Consider the following 19,250-nt stretch of genomic DNA (forward strand, 5'->3'; position numbering starts at 1 on the left):
AAACCTAGGGTGGCAAATACACGTGCCAAAATCTAATCCCTAGGAAAAGCGCATAATAAAATGAACATATAAGAGCAGCGCTAAATACATCAAAACAAATCGAAACATGTCTAAACTGTAAAGATCCGACTCAGATGTAGGTGCAAAAGACAACCAATTGTACCCATCTCTGAGCCGTCTGTCGCTGTAAGTCCAACATGAAAATGGCGTCCTAGTCCGAGATCGGTCGCAATCCAGCTGAAGTAAGAGAAACTTCAAATCCCCAGAAGAAGGTGAAAACGTATGGAGCTCATAACGTCATAAATCCAAGCGTGACTGGAACGTTGATATAAGAGGTAGCCAAGAGATAACATGGAGAGCCACCAATGCACGTAGCAAAAGCAGAGAACATATAAATCCCGACATGAATGGAGCTCTGGGCCAGAGAAACCACTGAGAGAGATCATCCAAAGCCACCATAAAACCCGGCAAGAGAACACAAAATATAGAAAGCGGCGGCCAAGGAGAAGCCTGCAGAGAGCGACCGCCAGAGAACAGGGTGGTCCAAATAAAAGCACCAATGGAGAAGGTGCGAGAGTCCACCCAGATCCAAAGAAACAAAGCACTCCAAAGAGACAGTACCTGCAAAGGAAAAAATACATATAGATATATATAAATATATATATATATATAGAAATAGATCCAAATAAAGGAAGGGGCTGCAAATAGCTAAGAACATCTGTATCTGAGGTAGGGAAGCCCGGAGATATCCGAGCGGGTCAGTATGGATATGTGTCTGGGTAGTGAAGGACCTAACTCTAAGGTATAAACCCTAATGGTATGAGCCCTCGCCGCCAACGCATCCGCCACCGAATTTCCCTCCCGAAAAATATGTGAAAAATGAACCGCCCGCCCCCTCAAAAGAAACAGAATCCGAGTGACTGTATGATGAAGGTCCCAATGACACCGACGAGAACGCAGGATCTGAAGAGAAATCTGAGAATCGGTCTCAACCCAAAGGGGAAAAAGACCGAGATCGGAACAGATAAGAAGGCCCCTCCAAACTGCCCAAAGCTCCGCCCGGACATTGGTCCCGACTCCGATAAACTCGCTGAAGGAGAGCACCACCCTGCCAGAAGAATCACGCACAACACCACCGACAGACGACTCCCCAGGATTGCCCCTCGAACTCCCATCAACATTCAGCTTAAAGCACCCAGGTGGTGGACAGAGCCACCGGACAATCGCTAACCTATGGGTCCGCTGAAAGGCAACAAAAATTCCCAGCGATCTCGCAGCCTCAAAGGCACCAAGCCAGTGCTTGGGCTTAACAATGAAAGCAGCATGGGCAAGACGCAGATAAGACAAAATCTGAGACTTCACAGTCTCCCCAGAAATACGCAACTGACGGTGCTTCGCATCATTACGAGCCATCCAGAGAAACCACAAAACAATGAAGGGCAGAAACTCCTTGACGTGGCCCCCAGGTGCCCAATGAAGATTTCTCTTCCAAGCGCTAAGGAACAACCTGAGATCCCCTGTGCAGGGGATCCGGACATGAAATATGGCCCCAAAGAAATGCCAGACATAACGGGCTATCGGGCCATCAATGAAGACATGTGTAAATGTCTCCGACATATTACAACACTGGCATCGAGAAGCCAACTCAAAGCCACGACGTTGGAGCATATCATCCAACGGGAGCCACTGATGCCAAAATCTCCAAAGAAAAAAAGACATCGTGGGCCTCAACCAACGGCCCCAACAAGGAGTCAAGATATCAGAAACAGGGTCTCTCAATCGGACAAGCTCCCAAGCAGACCTAATCGAAAAAGCACCGTCAGAACTGTGAATCCAAAGCGCCAAATCAGGCTCGCCAAAGGCAATCGGGGTCAAAGTAATCGCCTCAGCAACGGAAGGGGCCACCACAGCGCAAAGAAGATCGAAATCCCAAGCCCCCTCAGACAAAAAGTTAAAAACCCGAACAGCACGGCCCCCACGGACCTCACACTGGCTGGACAGAGCAGTATCCCCAAACCATATGTCATCCCAAAAGGACACGTCTCCAAGGCCAACGCGCCAGCGAATGCCGGGCTCGGCGCGAGGTCTGATCTGTAGGAGACGACGCCAGGTGGGGGATATTAAACCACGAGGGAGAACAGAGGCAGGAGCATCCATCTGGCAATACTTCCGTAAAAGGAATCTCGCCCAGAGAGAGGAGCCCTGCCGAAACCGGAACCACAACTTAATAGAAAAGCTATCCACCAGATCTTTCAATCTGCGGAAGCCAAGACCACCCTCCATCACTGGGAGACAGGCTCGAGACCACTTGGCCCAGTGCCATTTCTTCTCCAGTGTCCGCGACCCCCAGAGAAAAGCGTTGAAAACCAGCTCAAGCTTCTCCATGACAGCAAGCGGTGGCTGTACCACCTGAAACAGATAAATCGGCATGGAGAGGAGCACACTGCGGATAAGGGTTATGCGGCTACCCGGAGAGAGCGTCCGGATCTCCCAACCCTCTAACTTCCTACGAACAGATTGTAGGAGGTGCTCAAAAAGGGAACATACTCGGTTACCCCTAAACAAGGGGACTCCGAGGTACTTGAGGGGCAAATGACCCTCCGCAAACCTGGTGATGCGCAAAATCCGAGAGCGAAGTCGCTCAGAACACCTCGGAGGCAAGATAACAGAACTTTTGACAGCGTTCACCAGCTGACCCGAACAATTCTCATAATGATGCAGTAAACCCATAAGGCGCCGCAAACTACGAGACCCACCATTGGCGAAAATAATGACATCATCAGCATAAGCCAGATGGGAAATCAGGATATCACAACCAGAGCGGTACCTGAGCTCAGGATGCTGCAGGTAGAGGCGGTCAAGGCCGCGCGATAGGTACTCCGCCCCCAAAATGAAAAGCATGGGGGACAAGGGATCGCCCTGTCTGAGGCCTCTAGTGGAACCAAAGAACCCCGAGAGAGAGCCATTGATGTTCACGGAGAAATGACAATGAGATATGCAAGCCGAGACCATCTCCACAACCCGCTCCGAGAAACCAAAGTGTCTCAAAACCTCGAAGAGGAAAGGCCACTGGACCCTGTCATAGGCCTTGGCCATATCCAACTTCAGGATAACATTACCGCCACGAGTGGGGAGAGTGAGACTGTGAGTGAGCTCCTGGGCTAGGAGAATATTATCGGAGATCATCCGACCCGGAACGAAGCCACTCTGATTCGGTGAAATAAGTCTCTCCGCCACAACCCTCAGCCGAGAGTACAACAGCTTAGAGATGATCTTATTAGTGACATTGCACAGACTAATCGGACGGAAGTCCGACCAAGCATGAGCACCCGCGACTTTGGGGATCAGAGTGATTGTGGTGGCGGTAAAACCCTGGGGGAGGGGAGAACCCCTGAAAAAATCCAGGACAGCATCAAAAACATCCTGATGAACAATCTCCCAACAATGCTGAAAGAACGCCGAGGAGAAGCCATCAGGCCCAGCCACACTATCAGGATGTATGGAGAAGACGGTCGCACGAACCTCCTCCAAAGAAGGGGTCGCAACAATACCCTCATTCTCCACAGCAGAGATAACGGAGGGGAAGCCCGAAAAATCAGGACTCGCAAGCGCAGAGGGGTCACCAGTAAGCAAATGCTGGAAAAACGAGGCTCCCGACTGCTGAATCAACTCAGGAGACGTCAGGCATACCCCATTATCCCAGATGCGGAAAATCTTATTCGCCACCCTTTTCTTCTTCACCATGTTGTGAAAGAGTTTGGTGTTCCTCTCACCATCCTCTAACCAGTGGCAAGCAGCTTTCTGTCTCCAAAAATCCGCCTCCATGGCGGTGACACGGGCCAGATCCTCATTGCGATCAGACAGAGAAGTCCAATTCAACTCAGAAGGATCAGCCTCACAGACAACCTCAGCGGACCGAACAGCCCTCTCAGCCTCAATGATTTTATCGAAAAGGTTCCCAAAAACATCCTGATTCCACCACTTGAGGTGATGTTTGAGGCGCTTAATCTTAGCAAAAAGGCGAGGCATACCACTCAAACTACAAGGCAGAAACCAATTAAGCCGAACAGTCTGCAAAAAACCATGATGCCGAAGCCACATACGCTGGAAGCGAAACGAGCTCGGCCCACGGGCAAAAACCGGAGCGGTGACCAAAAGCGGACAGTGGTCAGAGAAAGTACGGGGAAGATGTTCAACACGAATGGAATTGAAATGATCACCCCAATCAACGGAGACCATAACCCTGTCCAACCGCTTCCAAATGGTCTTATTCGTCCAGGTGAACGAAGAGCCCTCAAAACCGGCATCAACCAGACCAGAATCCAAAATGAAAGTATTGAACTCCTCCATGGGTAGAAGCCTACCACCACGGGTGCCCAAACACTCAGATGCATCTCTGACTACATTAAAATCACCCCCAACAAGCCAAGGACCCAGAGCAGGCTTGACCTGAAGAAGGGAAGACCAAAGATCTCTGCGCTCAACGTAGCCGCAGCTGGCATAAACAAATGAACAAAACACCTCAGTCGGTAAAAAAGAGGCGGACACCTTGATGTGCAGGAACTGAGCATGATCAAAAACACACTCAGTCTGCACATCCGCGGATGAAAAAACCCAAATATTACCAGAAAGATTCGAAATGACTCTAGAAAAACCAAAACGGCGAGTCATGAATCTCTGGTCCAACATGATCATCGGCTCCAAAATGGCCAAAATCTTAATCTGATGCGCCTTCACATAAGCATGAAGCCGCTGTTGGGACTCCGAACTCCGAAGTCCCCGAACATTCCAAATGAGGGAATTCATGGAGATCGATGAGCAGAAGCACCCGGCCGCCGCTTAAACGAAACTCCCAACGCTTCCTTTTTCCTTTTATTCACGTTCGACATATCAGTATCCTGAGCACCAGAATCAGAATGTCGATCAAACCCCGTGTCGAGGTCATCAGCAGACATACGCTCGACAATCCGCTCACAAACAGGAGACCCCTGTTGAGCAACAAGTTCCTCAAGATGAGAGGAAACATCTGGAGAAGAAGGAATGGAAGGAATCGAATGGCAGCTATGATTCTCCATGCACTGAACAGAAGTGCCAAAACCCCCCTCCTCAAACTGATGAACCAAAGACTGAACAGACACACAAGCCGTACCCGAAGGTAAGGCGTCAACAATGGGCAGACCCAAACTAATCGGGTCAACATCAACAACAGGAGCCTGATCCAAAGGAGCATCTCCAAGTAAACCATCACCCACAACCTCCAAGTGGGATCCAAGATCAGGATTAAGACCAACCAACTCAGTAGCGTCGCAACGCTGAGCCTCATCATGCCAGGGTGACAAAACCTCAAAGGCATTTGAGGAAGTAACTTGATGCGGAACATCAGGAACTGTAGGGGGGGCTCCAGCAGGATGACCCCTGTGCACAGGCCGCCTCCTCCGTCTACGTCTAGGGCCATCGCCATTTAAATGAAGCTGAGGCTGTGGTCCAGGATTAAAGACAGGAACAGCACCCTCCTGGGGTGTTTGTGCTTTGGGAGGAACTGGATCTTGAGATTTTTGAAAAACGGGTTTAGGCCTCGACGGCCTAGGATTCTTCCCGTGAGAATAACACACGGTAACTGAATGTCCCAGCATCTTGCAGTCAATGCAATATGCGGGGATCTTCTCATAAATGACATCAATAACCTGTGTGTGATCACCCCAACCAACCCAAACCTGCTGAATGGGAGGCTGTAAAACATCAATTTCCACACATACTCGGGCGAAAGCGCCTCGAGAGACATCAGCGGTGTGGTCGTCCATCTTAACAGGCTTACCCACAAGACTCGCAAGAGCAAAAAGAGTACGCTTGTTGAACAAATGCAAGGGTAAGCCCGGAAAACGGATCCAGACTGGCGCAATGGGGGATTCCTCATGCAGATTAAATTCGGGGGTCCACTTAGAAAAATGGATCCCAAGTGGTCCCACAAAAATGTTCCCCCTCGACCAAACGCGCGCGTAATCTTCTTCACATGAGAGAGAAATGACCAAAAAACCTCTGGGTAAGAATTTCAAGTCAAACGATCGCACTAGTCCCATTGTTTCGAAAGCCACAGAAATCGAAGAATTAGGGACTAAGGACCTGTTCCCCGAAATTTTACCGACTAGAGCATATTTAAAAGGTTCGATCAGTGAAGAAATTACCTCAACCGGGAATCGGATACCCGGCTTGCCATCCAGAATAGACGGCTCAGGCAGCTCCTCCATCGAATGACGCACATCCTCGAAACTTTTCTGCACGGTACGAGGAGACGGAGGTGCAAGAGCGTCACGAAAAGAAACAGTAGCCCGAACCTCAGCACGAAGGACGGGTTTGACCGCAGATGCAGAACCATTGATTGCCGAGTCAACTCGGTCAACACGACGGTTTGACTCGCCCGAGTTGACCCGCGAGTTACCGGCCGGAGTTGCAGCGATCGCCGGCGACGTCATGGGGAGTACAGAACCGGTATCCAAAGCACGAGAACCGGACGTCGGAGGGGCCGATTGGACACTAGAATTGGATGAAATCGATTGAAAATCGCCAATTTGGGCGTTTTTGATCGGAGATGAATTACCTGAAATTGAAGATAAAATTGGGTTACCCATCGAAAGTGGAGTACACGGTCGAAAGGAATTCACCAACGGAGCGGCGACGACGCCGGAATTGAAGAAAAACCCCGTCGGCGTTAGGGTTTCAGTGGTGCGAGGTGTAGATCTGAAATTCCCGTCGGAATTGAACACCGATGATGACGGGCCTTGTATAGTTGGAATCGACTGCTCATGGGGATTCCAGATCGGGGTCCCAATTGAACAGAGGTGACCGGAATCGGCCGGCATGGACAGAAACGTGGCTGGAGGCGTGATGAACAGTGCAGGCGGAAGTTCGGAGCTTAAATCGGCGGGGCAAATGGACACCGATTTACCTAATTTTTGGACACAAGGGTCGCTTGGAAGAGGCGAATCTAAGGGTACATAAACGGCGCCAATCGGAACGGTAGATGAAGTCGACGCGTTTATGGCCGGAATTTGCGGGATTTGTGTCGGCGATTTGGTGGGGCAAACGTGCTCTGATGACGATGATTTTTGGATATTATGTTCGTTGGGGTGTGGCGCGTCGGGTGGTGTGGTGAACCGGCCGGGAACCGGCGGCGGCGGCATGGCGGCGGTGAGAGCAAGTTTGGGCGATTTTTAGGGGTTTTTTTGGGTTTTTGGGGTTGAGAGCATTTTTCCGGTCGGTTTGGTTTTGGTTTAGGGTTTAGGGTTTAGGGTTTAGGGTTTAGGGTTTAGGGTTTTTTTTTTTTTTTTTTTTTTTTTTAAATCAAAGTTTATTTTTATACAACAAAGAGCAGTACAAATAAAACCTAATGGGAGGGAGACTGTGTCAAGACCTCCGCAAAAGGCTATACAATCACAACATCAAAACAAAATAACGACATACTACAACAGGGCAACCCGAAATACAACAGAACAAAAAGCAAACAAACCAGAGGTTGCCCCAGAATACATCAATCAAAATAAAACAAAGGGTGGGCAAGGAGAACTCTGCAGTGAACGCCCACCTCAAAGCATATCAACCTGAATCAGGCGGTCGCCCATAAGGTAACCCCGCCTGACTCTTCTGAGTCCTGTAAAACCGGCGCTGCTGTGAGCGCGTGCGACCGGGTAGTGGCAAGGACTGACATGCAGTAGAAGGAGGAAGAGCCAAATCAGCCTCTCGAGAACCACTCCCAAGGTCAATCTGTAACGGAGTAATGGGACCAGAAGCTGTAGTAACAACCATCTGTGACGGAGCAGTGGAAACAATCATCGGGTCTATCACTACGGGAACAACATCAACCGGAGAAGAGCTCGACCCAGAACTAGACCCCTGAGCACCACCTGCAATAACGGAAGTAACAACCACTGAAATGTCCTGAGGAGTAGGCATGGTAGCCACCACAACCTGAGGCACCAATGGAATATCCTCAACAATAGCCTCTAAAGAATGAGAAGAGGACGATGGGCATGAAGATGAACCAACACCAGAATCAACACCTGGGAAGGAATCTCCTGTAATAGAGTGAAGAACCTCGAACTGGTTACTCGAAGGAGAAGCCAGAGGAGTAACCTGACTAGAAGCCTGGCGACGCCTACGTCGCTGCTGAATCCATCCTGGCTCAGTACTCCCAGAACCAGCACCACTAGAAGGAACCGAGTCATGCGGAACACTGTGAGGCTGACCCGAAGACCCTGGATCAGCCGAAGAAGTATGAGGACGCTTTCCCTGATCTTTGGAACGGCTGCCAAAAGACCTAAAACCAGAACTAGAACAGCGCTGCACAGAATGGCCTAACATATGGCACTCCGTACAAAAATATGGGACTTTTTCATAGACCACCCCCAAAGTCTGTCTGTGGCTGCCCCACCCCACCCAGATTTGATCCGGACGAGGTTGCAACACATCAATCTCAACGCAAATGCGGGCAAAAGAGCCTCGAGAACCATCAGCTGTAATCTCATCCACCATAAGAGGGTTCCCTAAAATCTTACCAATCTGATAAAGACACTGCTTGTCATATAAATGCAGAGGTAAATCAAGAATCCGAACCCAAACCGGAGTAATCGAAGACTCGGCCTCAAATTTAAACTCTGGTGTCCATTTAGAAAAACGAATCGAAACTGTCCCGATAGAAACAAACTTTTGAGACCATAATTTAAGAAAATCTTCCTCAACAGAAAAAATAATAACCAAAAAGCCTCGGGGAAGAAATTTCACGGTAAACGAGCCCATGAAGCCAAAATGGGAAAAAGCAGTCATGATAGCACTATTGGGTGTAACACCCCGGTTCCCTGTAACACGGCCAATCAACGAAAATTTAAAAGGCACTGACAGGGAAGAAATAACCTGATCCGGGAAGAGAATACCCGGAATACCATCCACAAGAGTCGGCTCCGCAGGCCCACCCAGCATGTCACCAAACCCTGCAAAGCTCTGTTTGGCTGGAGGAAGAGCAGTGATATCTCGAAATGAAGCCAAAGGAGGGACTGGTGAAGGCGGAACAGTGGCCGAAACATCAGGAGCAGAAGAACATGTAGGTTTGACCTCCGGTTGACCCCCGGCCAAATATGGCGAGGTGACCACCTGAACATCACTACCGACCAGAGACGACGATGGGAGCACAGAACCGGTACCCAAAAGAGAGGAACCGACCGGCGACAGAGGTGATCCACTCGACTTAAAGAACCCAAAAGGTATTTCGACACCATTATGCATGATAGTACCTAACAGTTCCGCATGAGCGGGCAGTTCAATCCGAGAAGGCAAACGAACTGTAGAACGCACAGCACTTACCGGAGCAGCAGTACACAAAGGCGCTACTGCCGAGTCAACACGGTTGAGTTGACTCGGAGACTCGACCGCTTCCACCGGTGAGTTTCCAACCGGAGCAAAGCTAAAGGCCGGTGACGATGAGGAGGGACAGGAACCGGCCACTAAACCACCGGAAACGGCCGAAAACGTGTTGAACCGGGCAGAACTCGGCGACGAACTCGCTTGAAACCCATGAATTTGGGCGTTTTTGATTGCACCAACATTTGCTGAAATTGATTGCACCATGGAGTTACCCATGACTTGTAAAGTATACGGTAAAGAGGAATTGATAATCGGAGCACCGACGCCGGAGTAATTGGAAGACGAAACCGGCGCACCTAGGGTTTGAATGGTGCCAAACGTAGATCTGAAATTCCGTTCACCACCGGACGTTGTTGGTAACGGGCCTTGACTCATTGGAAGCGCCTTATCATGGGGATTCCGGATCTGGGTCTTGATCGGAAAACCATCACGAGAAACGGCCGTAATCGATGAAGAAGTGGACGGCGACGCGGTGAACAGTGCCGTCGGGACTTTGCCGGTCGATTTGGGGAAGCAAACAGACTCCGATTGACCTGAAAGTTGGACACGAGGATCGACTGGTGAAGACGGTTCCAACGGTATATCACTCGATACCGGACGATGCACGGTTACCGGCGCGACAGATTTCGCCGGAAATTGCGCAAATTTCGGACATTTGATCGTGCAATTGGCCGAGCAAACGTGCTCCGATTGACTTGAAATTTTCACAGTAACCTTGTCTTGCCGAGGCGCATCCGATGGTACTATTGGCCGGCCGGAAACCGGCGCCGACATAGGGGCGAATTTTAGGCGATTTTTGACTTTTTTTGGACACTATTCACTGTAGAGAAAATTTTTTAGGGGCGAATGGTGGTTTAGGGTTTGGTTTAGGGTTTAGGGTTTAGGGTTTAGGGTTTAGGGTTTAGGGTTTAGGGTTTAGGGTTTAGGGTTTAGGGTTTAGGGTTTAGGGTTTAGGGTTTTTTTTTTTTTTTTTTTTTTTTTAAATCAAAGTTTATTTTTATACAACAAAGAGCAGTACAAATAAAACCTAATGGGAGGGAGACTGTGTCAAGACCTCCGCAAAAGGCTATACAATCACAACATCAAAACAAAATAACGACATACTACAACAGGGCAACCCGAAATACAACAGAACAAAAAGCAAACAAACCAGAGGTTGCCCCAGAATACATCAATCAAAATAAAACAAAGGGTGGGCAAGGAGAACTCTGCAGTGAACGCCCACCTCAAAGCATATCAACCTGAATCAGGCGGTCGCCCATAAGGTAACCCCGCCTGACTCTTCTGAGTCCTGTAAAACCGGCGCTGCTGTGAGCGCGTGCGACCGGGTAGTGGCAAGGACTGACATGCAGTAGAAGGAGGAAGAGCCAAATCAGCCTCTCGAGAACCACTCCCAAGGTCAATCTGTAACGGAGTAATGGGACCAGAAGCTGTAGTAACAACCATCTGTGACGGAGCAGTGGAAACAATCATCGGGTCTATCACTACGGGAACAACATCAACCGGAGAAGAGCTCGACCCAGAACTAGACCCCTGAGCACCACCTGCAATAACGGAAGTAACAACCACTGAAATGTCCTGAGGAGTAGGCATGGTAGCCACCACAACCTGAGGCACCAATGGAATATCCTCAACAATAGCCTCTAAAGAATGAGAAGAGGACGATGGGCATGAAGATGAACCAACACCAGAATCAACACCTGGGAAGGAATCTCCTGTAATAGAGTGAAGAACCTCGAACTGGTTACTCGAAGGAGAAGCCAGAGGAGTAACCTGACTAGAAGCCTGGCGACGCCTACGTCGCTGCTGAATCCATCCTGGCTCAGTACTCCCAGAACCAGCACCACTAGAAGGAACCGAGTCATGCGGAACACTGTGAGGCTGACCCGAAGACCCTGGATCAGCCGAAGAAGTATGAGGACGCTTTCCCTGATCTTTGGAACGGCTGCCAAAAGACCTAAAACCAGAACTAGAACAGCGCTGCACAGAATGGCCTAACATATGGCACTCCGTACAAAAATATGGGACTTTTTCATAGACCACCCCCAAAGTCTGTCTGTGACTGCCCCACCCCACCCAGATTTGATCCGGACGAGGTTGCAACACATCAATCTCAACGCAAATGCGGGCAAAAGAGCCTCGAGAACCATCAGCTGTAATCTCATCCACCATAAGAGGGTTCCCTAAAATCTTACCAATCTGATAAAGACACTGCTTGTCATATAAATGCAGAGGTAAATCAAGAATCCGAACCCAAACCGGAGTAATCGAAGACTCGGCCTCAAATTTAAACTCTGGTGTCCATTTAGAAAAACGAATCGAAACTGTCCCGATAGAAACAAACTTTTGAGACCATAATTTAAGAAAATCTTCCTCAACAGAAAAAATAATAACCAAAAAGCCTCGGGGAAGAAATTTCACGGTAAACGAGCCCATGAAGCCAAAATGGGAAAAAGCAGTCATGATAGCACTATTGGGTGTAACACCCCGGTTCCCTGTAACACGGCCAATCAACGAAAATTTAAAAGGCACTGACAGGGAAGAAATAACCTGATCCGGGAAGAGAATACCCGGAATACCATCCACAAGAGTCGGCTCCGCAGGCCCACCCAGCATGTCACCAAACCCTGCAAAGCTCTGTTTGGCTGGAGGAAGAGCAGTGATATCTCGAAATGAAGCCAAAGGAGGGACTGGTGAAGGCGGAACAGTGGCCGAAACATCAGGAGCAGAAGAACATGTAGGTTTGACCTCCGGTTGACCCCCGGCCAAATATGGCGAGGTGACCACCTGAACATCACTACCGACCAGAGACGACGATGGGAGCACAGAACCGGTACCCAAAAGAGAGGAACCGACCGGCGACAGAGGTGATCCACTCGACTTAAAGAACCCAAAAGGTATTTCGACACCATTATGCATGATAGTACCTAACAGTTCCGCATGAGCGGGCAGTTCAATCCGAGAAGGCAAACGAACTGTAGAACGCACAGCACTTACCGGAGCAGCAGTACACAAAGGCGCTACTGCCGAGTCAACACGGTTGAGTTGACTCGGAGACTCGACCGCTTTCCACCGGTGAGTTTCCAACCGGAGCAAAGCTAAAGGCCGGTGACGATGAGGAGGGACAGGAACCGGCCACTAAACCACCGGAAACGGCCGAAAACGTGTTGAACCGGGCAGAACTCGGCGACGAACTCGCTTGAAACCCATGAATTTGGGCGTTTTGATTGCAACCAACATTTGCTGAAATTGATTGCACCATGGAGTTACCCATGACTTGTAAAGTATACGGTAAAGAGGAATTGATAATCGGAGCAACCGACGCCGGAGTAATTGGAAGACGAAACCGGCGCACCTAGGGTTTGAATGGTGCCAAAACGTAGATCTGAAATTCCGTTCACCACCGGACGTTGTTGGTAAGGGCCTTGACTCATTGGAAGCGCCTTATCATGGGGATTCCGATCTGGGTCTTGATCGGAAAACCATCACGAGAAAACGGCCGTAATCGATGAAGAAGTGACGGCGACGCGGTGAACAGTGCCGTCGGACTTTGCCGGTCGATTTGGGGAAGCAAACAGACTCCCCGATTGACCTGAAAGTTGGACACGAGGATCGACTGTGAAGACGGTTCCAACGTATATCACTCGATACGGACGATGCACGGTTACCCCGGCGCGACAGATTTCGCCGGAAATTGCGCAAATTTCGGACATTTGATCGTGCAATTGCCGAGCAAAACGTGCTCCGATTGACTTGAAATTTTCACAGTAACCTTGTCTTGCCGAGGCGCATCCGATGGTACTATTGGCCGGCCGGAAACCGGCGCCGACATAGGGGCGAATTTTAGGCGATTTGTTGACTTTTTTTTGGACCACTATTCACTGTAGAGAAACTTGTTTAGGGAGCGAATGGTGGTTTACGGGTTTGGGTTAGGGTTTTAGGGTTAGGTGTTTAGGGTTTAGGGTTTAGGGTTATGGGTTTAAGGGTTTAGGGTTTAGGGTTTAGGGTTTAGGGTTTAGGGTTTTTTTTAAAAAATCAAAGTTTATTTTTATACAACAAAGAGCAGTACAAATAAAACCTAATGGGAGGGAGACTGTGTCAAGACCTCCGCAAAAGGCTATACAATCACAACATCAAAACAAAAATAACGACATACTACAACAGGGCAACCCGAAATACAACAGAACAAAAAGCAAACAAACCAGAGGTTGCCCCAGAATACATCAATCAAATAAAAAAAGGGTGGGCAAGGAGAACTCTGCAGTGAACGCCCACCTCAAAGCATATCAACCTGAATCAGGCGGTCGCCCATAAGGTAACCCCGCCTGACTCTTCTGAGTCCTGTAAAACCGGCGCTGCTGTGAGCGCGTGCGACCGGGTAGTGGCAAGGACTGACATGCAGTAGTAGGAGGAAGAGCCAAATCAGCCTCTCGAGAACCACTCCCAAGGTCAATCTGTAACGGAGTAATGGGACCAGAAGCTGTAGTAACAACCATCTGTGACGGAGCAGTGGAAACAATCATCGGGTCTATCACCACGGGAACAACATCAACCGGAGAAGAGCTCGACCCAGAACTAGACCCCTGAGCACCACCTGCAATAACGGAAGTAACAACCACTGAAATGTCCTGAGGAGTAGGCATGGTAGCCACCACAACCTGAGGCACCAATGGAATATCCTCAACAATAGCCTCTAAAGAATGAGAAGAGGACGATGGGCATGAAGATGAACCAACACCAGAATCAACACCTGGGAAGGAATCTCCTGTAATAGAGTGAAGAACCTCGAACTGGTTACTCGAAGGAGAAGCCAGAGGAGTAACCTGACTAGAAGCCTGGCGACGCCTACGTCGCTGCTGAATCCATCCTGGCTCAGTACTCCCAGAACCAGCACCACTAGAAGGAACCGAGTCATGCGGAACACTGTGAGGCTGACCCGAAGACCCTGGATCAGCCGAAGAAGTATGAGGACGCTTTCCCTGATCTTTGGAACGGCTGCCAAAAGACCTAAAACCAGAACTAGAACAGCGCTGCACAGAATGGCCTAACATATGGCACTCCGTACAAAAATAGGGGACTTTTTCATAGACCACCCCCAAAGTCTGTCTGTGACTGCCCCACCCCACCCAGATTTGATCCGGACGAGGTTGCAACACATCAATCTCAACGCAAATGCGGGCAAAAGAGCCTCGAGAACCATCAGCTGTAATCTCATCCACCATAAGAGGGTTCCCTAAAATCTTACCAATCTGATAAAGACACTGCTTGTCATATAAATGCAGAGGTAAATCAAGAATCCGAACCCAAACCGGAGTAATCGAAGACTCGGCCTCAAATTTAAACTCTGGTGTCCATTTAGAAAAACGAATCGAAACTGTCCCGATAGAAACAAACTTTTGAGACCATAATTTAAGAAAATCTTCCTCAACAGAAAAAATAATAACCAAAAAGCCTCGGGGAAGAAATTTCACGGTAAACGAGCCCATGAAGCCAAAATGGGAAAAAGCAGTCATGATAGCACTATTGGGTGTAACACCCCGGTTCCCTGTAACACGGCCAATCAACGAAAATTTAAAAGGCACTGACAGGGAAGAAATAACCTGATCCGGGAAGAGAATACCCGGAATACCATCCACAAGAGTCGGCTCCGCAGGCCCACCCAGCATGTCACCAAACCCTGCAAAGCTCTGTTTGGCTGGAGGAAGAGCAGTGATATCTCGAAATGAAGCCAAAGGAGGGACTGGTGAAGGCGGAACAGTGGCCGAAACATCAGGAGCAGAAGAACATGTAGGTTTGACCTCCGGTTGACCCCCGGCCAAATATGGCGAGGTGACCACCTGAACATCACTACCGACCAGAGACGACGATGGGAGCACAGAACCGGTACCCAAAAGAGAGGAACCGACCGGCGACAGAGGTGATCCACTCGACTTAAAGAACCCAAAAGGTATTTCGACACCATTATGCATGATAGTACCTAACAGTTCCGCATGAGCGGGCAGTTTAAGCCGAGAAGGCAAACGAACTGTAGAACGCACAGCACTTACCGGAGCAGCAGTACACAAAGGCGCTACTGCCGAGTCAACACGGTTGAGTTGACTCGGAGACTCGACCGCTTTCACCGGTGAGTTTCCAACCGGAGCAAAGCTAAAGGCCGGTGACGATGAGGAGGGACAGGAACCGGCCACTAAACCACCTGAAACGGCCGAAAACGTGTTGAACCGGGCAGAACTCGGCGACGAACTCGCTTGAAACCCATGAATTTGGGCGTTTTTGATTGCACCAACATTTGCTGAAATTGATTGCACCATGGAGTTACCCATGACTTGTAAAGTATACGGTAAAGAGGAATTGATAATCGGAGCACCGACGCCGGAGTAATTGGAAGACGAAACCGGCGCACCTAGGGTTTGAATGGTGCCAAACGTAGATCTGAAATTCCGTTCACCACCGGACGTTGTTGGTAACGGGCCTTGACTCATTGGAAGCGCCTTATCATGGGGATTCCGGATCTGGGTCTTGATCGGAAAACCCACTCACGAGAAACGGCCGTAATATCGATGAAGAACGAATGGCCGGTGACGCCGGTGAACAGTGCGTCGGGACTTTGCCGGCGATTTGGGGAAGCAAACAGACTCCGATTGACCTGAACGTTGGACCACAAGGACTCGACCTGGTGATAGACGGTTCCCAACGGTATTATCACTCGATACCGGACGATGCACGGTTACCGGCGCGACAGATTTCGCCGGAAATTGCGCAAATTTCGGACATTTGATCGTGCAATTGGCCGAGCAAACGTGCTCCGATTGACTTGAAATTTTCACAGTAACCTCGTCTTGCCGAGGCGCATCCGATGGTACTATTGGCCGGCCGGAAACCGGCGCCGACATAGGGGCGAATGTTAGGCGATTTTTGACTTTTTTTTTGGACACTATTCACTGTAGAGAAAATTTTTTGGGGCGAATGGTTTAGGTTTAGGGTTTAGGGTTTAGGGTTAGGTTTTTTTTTTTTTTTTTTTTTTTTTTTTTTTAAGCTAAAAGTTTATTTATTAACAAATAAAACCTAACGGGGGGGACTAGACCAAGACCTCCGGAAAGGCTATATCACAATCATAACATAAAAACAGAAATAAAGACATACTACAACAGGGCAACCTGAAATAAAGCACAACAAAATACAAACAAACCAGCGAGTGCCCCGGAATACATCACACAAATAGAACAAAATGGTGAGCAAGGAGAACTCTGCAGTGAACGCCCACCACATACCGCCAAAAATGCGGAAAACGAAATCAGCCTGGATCAAGAGGTCGCCCATAGGGCAAACTCGCCTGAGCCGCCTTCTGCCTATAATAACGCCGCTGCTGAGATCGCGTACGGCCCGGAAGTGGTAGCGATAAACATCCTTCACTCACTGAACCCATCTCAAACTCTGGCAGAGCAGTAGAAACAGGAGTACACCCACAGGGTCCGGAACAGCAGGGGCAATCTCAACAACCGGAACAGTAATAACCACAGGTGCAGTAACAACTGCTCCAGAAGTAGATGCCACCTCAACGATATCCGTGGCCTGAGACGAGATAATCGGATCCAAATCATCGTGAGACAGACTACTCACCGCAGCATTCTGCTCTGCCGCAAGCTTACTAAGAAGGGACTTAAACCTCTGGGGACGGGGTTTAACGGTACCCGAAGTCTCACCAGGACCTGAAGCAGTGGGTAAATCTTGCAGTATCTCATAGTAATTCTTCGTCGAAATGGGCCGAGCCGGATCTTTCCTCACAACAGGTCGGCGTCGGGGACGCTTGGAAACATGTCCTATAAAATCAGTATCACCGGACTGTGGCGGATCAGACGCAACACCCTGAGGCTGCTCGGAAGGAGCCGGAAGCGGGGAATCCGATGCAACACCCTTACCATGAGGTCGGGTCCGGCGCGGGCGAGAAGACTTTCCATTACGAGAGCAAAAATCAAGTGAATGGCCCAACAACTGGCAATGAGAACAATAATGGGGAACTTGCTCATAGACCACCTCCACAACCTGACTATGATCACCCCAACCCACCCAGATACGCTCCGGACGAGCCTGAAGAACATCAATCTCAACACAAACTCTAGCAAAAGATCCTCTAGTCCCATCGGCGGTAATCTCATCAATCTTAACTGGATTACCTAAAATCTTAGCAATAGGAAACAAGCTCTGTTTAGCATAAAGATGCAAGGGCAAATCAATAAATCTGACCCAAACAGGAGCAATAGGAGAATCTGCCTCAAACTTGAATTCGGGAGTCCATTTCGAAAAACGAATCACTACAGACTGAATCGAAACAAGAGGCTGAGTCCAAAACCTCAAATAATCCTCCTCACAGGAAAGGGTGAGAACCATATATCCCCGAGGAAGAAAACGAACAGTATGAGAACCCAACAAACCACACAAGACAAAGCAGATAAAATATCAGAATTAGGAGTCAAACCCCGGTTCCCAGTGATTCGCCCTACCAAAGCAAACTTAAAAGAAGCAGAGAGGGACGAAATAACCTGATCCGGAACAAAATACCGGGAATCCCATCTCGAACAATCGGAGCTGGCACTTCTTCCATCGAGTCAACTATGTCAGCAAAACTCTGACTCGGCAAAACCGGAGACGTACGATTCAAAATATCCTTAAAAGAGACTGACGGAGGACAAGAAACCTTCGAAGAACGATCAAAAACAGCCGATGGAACAACCGAGGCAGCAATCCGCGAAGGAGGAACTGCCGGTCCAACTCGGCCGAGTGAACTCAGAGAGCTGACCGAGTTCACCGGAGAGTCACCAAACTGAGCACCACCTAATGCCGGAGAGGAGAATGCGAAGCCGGAACCGGCCATACCACTACCCGAACCGGCCGGAACGATTGTGACTCGGGGAAAATCGGTGATGAACTGACGAGCCAAGAACACCAAATTGGGCGTTTCCGATCTCTGAATAATTTTCCGAAATTGGCAACATGGAACGATTGCCCATCCCTTGATTAGAGCTCTGGCCAAAGGAATTGAATTTTAGAGAAGTGTCGGCGCCGGAATTGAAGCAAACGTCCGACGAAGGCGAGTGAATAGAGCTTGTAATCGTAGATCTGAAAATCCCGTCCATCGGAGACGTTATAGCCATCGGAAGCGGCCGGAATCGAGAAACCGTAGGCGGCGATTCTGTGAACAGTAAATTCGCGACTTTGCCGGATGAATTGGGGAACCAAACGGACTCCGATTGACCTGAAATTTGAACACAAGGTGCGATTTGAGAAGATGATTCTAGTGGTACAAGAGTCGTAGCCGGAAGATGAGCTTTAGCCGGCGCGATCGAGCTCGCCGGAAAATGCGCAGATTTCGAGCATTCAGACGTGGAATTGGCCGAGCAAAGGTGCTCCGATTGACCTGAAATTTTTACAGTAGCCTCGTCTCGTCGAGGCGCATCTGTTGGTGTCATTGGCCGGCCGGAAACCGGCGTTAACATGGAGGCGATTTTTGGGCGATTTTTGGCTTATTTTGGGTCACTATTCACTTTAGAGAAAAAATTTTAGGGGCGAAATGGTTTGGTTTGGTTTAGGGTTTAGGGTTTAGGGTTTTTTTTTTTTTTTTTTTTACAACAAAAGAGCAGTACAAATAAAACCTATCGGAGGGGGACTAGACCAAGACCTCCGAAAAGCTTATTCAGTAATCACATAGCAAAATAAAGACACACTACAACAGAGAGCCCAGACAACAACAAAAAACACGCAAAGACCAACGGGGCACCCCTTAATATATCAGCAATACATATCAACCTGAATCAGGCGGTCGCCCGTAAGGTAACCCACCT

At 49.1% G+C, this 19,250-nt stretch overlaps 1 protein-coding gene across 1 annotated transcript; it reads right to left on the bottom strand.

Annotated features, from left to right (window-relative positions):
- Positions 1 to 297: 297 nt before the first annotated feature.
- LOC142520452 (uncharacterized) lies at positions 298 to 3,825 on the bottom strand. The gene is made up of 2 exons (XM_075623426.1): positions 811 to 3,825; positions 298 to 621 (listed from the first exon to the last, which is right to left on the bottom strand). Exons 1-2 carry the CDS (start codon positions 3,823 to 3,825, stop codon positions 298 to 300), a joined length of 3,339 nt encoding a protein of 1,112 aa, XP_075479541.1.
- Between the last annotated feature and the right edge of the window lie 15,425 nt (positions 3,826 to 19,250).

Source organism: Primulina tabacum, chromosome 12 (assembly GCF_025594145.1).
Source record: "Primulina tabacum isolate GXHZ01 chromosome 12, ASM2559414v2, whole genome shotgun sequence".
Lineage (NCBI taxonomy): Eukaryota > Viridiplantae > Streptophyta > Magnoliopsida > Lamiales > Gesneriaceae > Primulina > Primulina tabacum.

Excerpts from the sequence above, each read along its gene's own strand:
- LOC142520452 (XM_075623426.1), bottom strand. The coding sequence starts at position 3,825 with ATGGAGGCGGATTTTTGGAGACAGAAAGCTGCTTGCCACTGGTTAGAG. Across the intron at positions 622-810 it reads CGAGGGCTCATACCATTAGG|GTACTGTCTCTTTGGAGTGC; the intron begins GTTTATACCTTA and ends TTTCCTTTGCAG.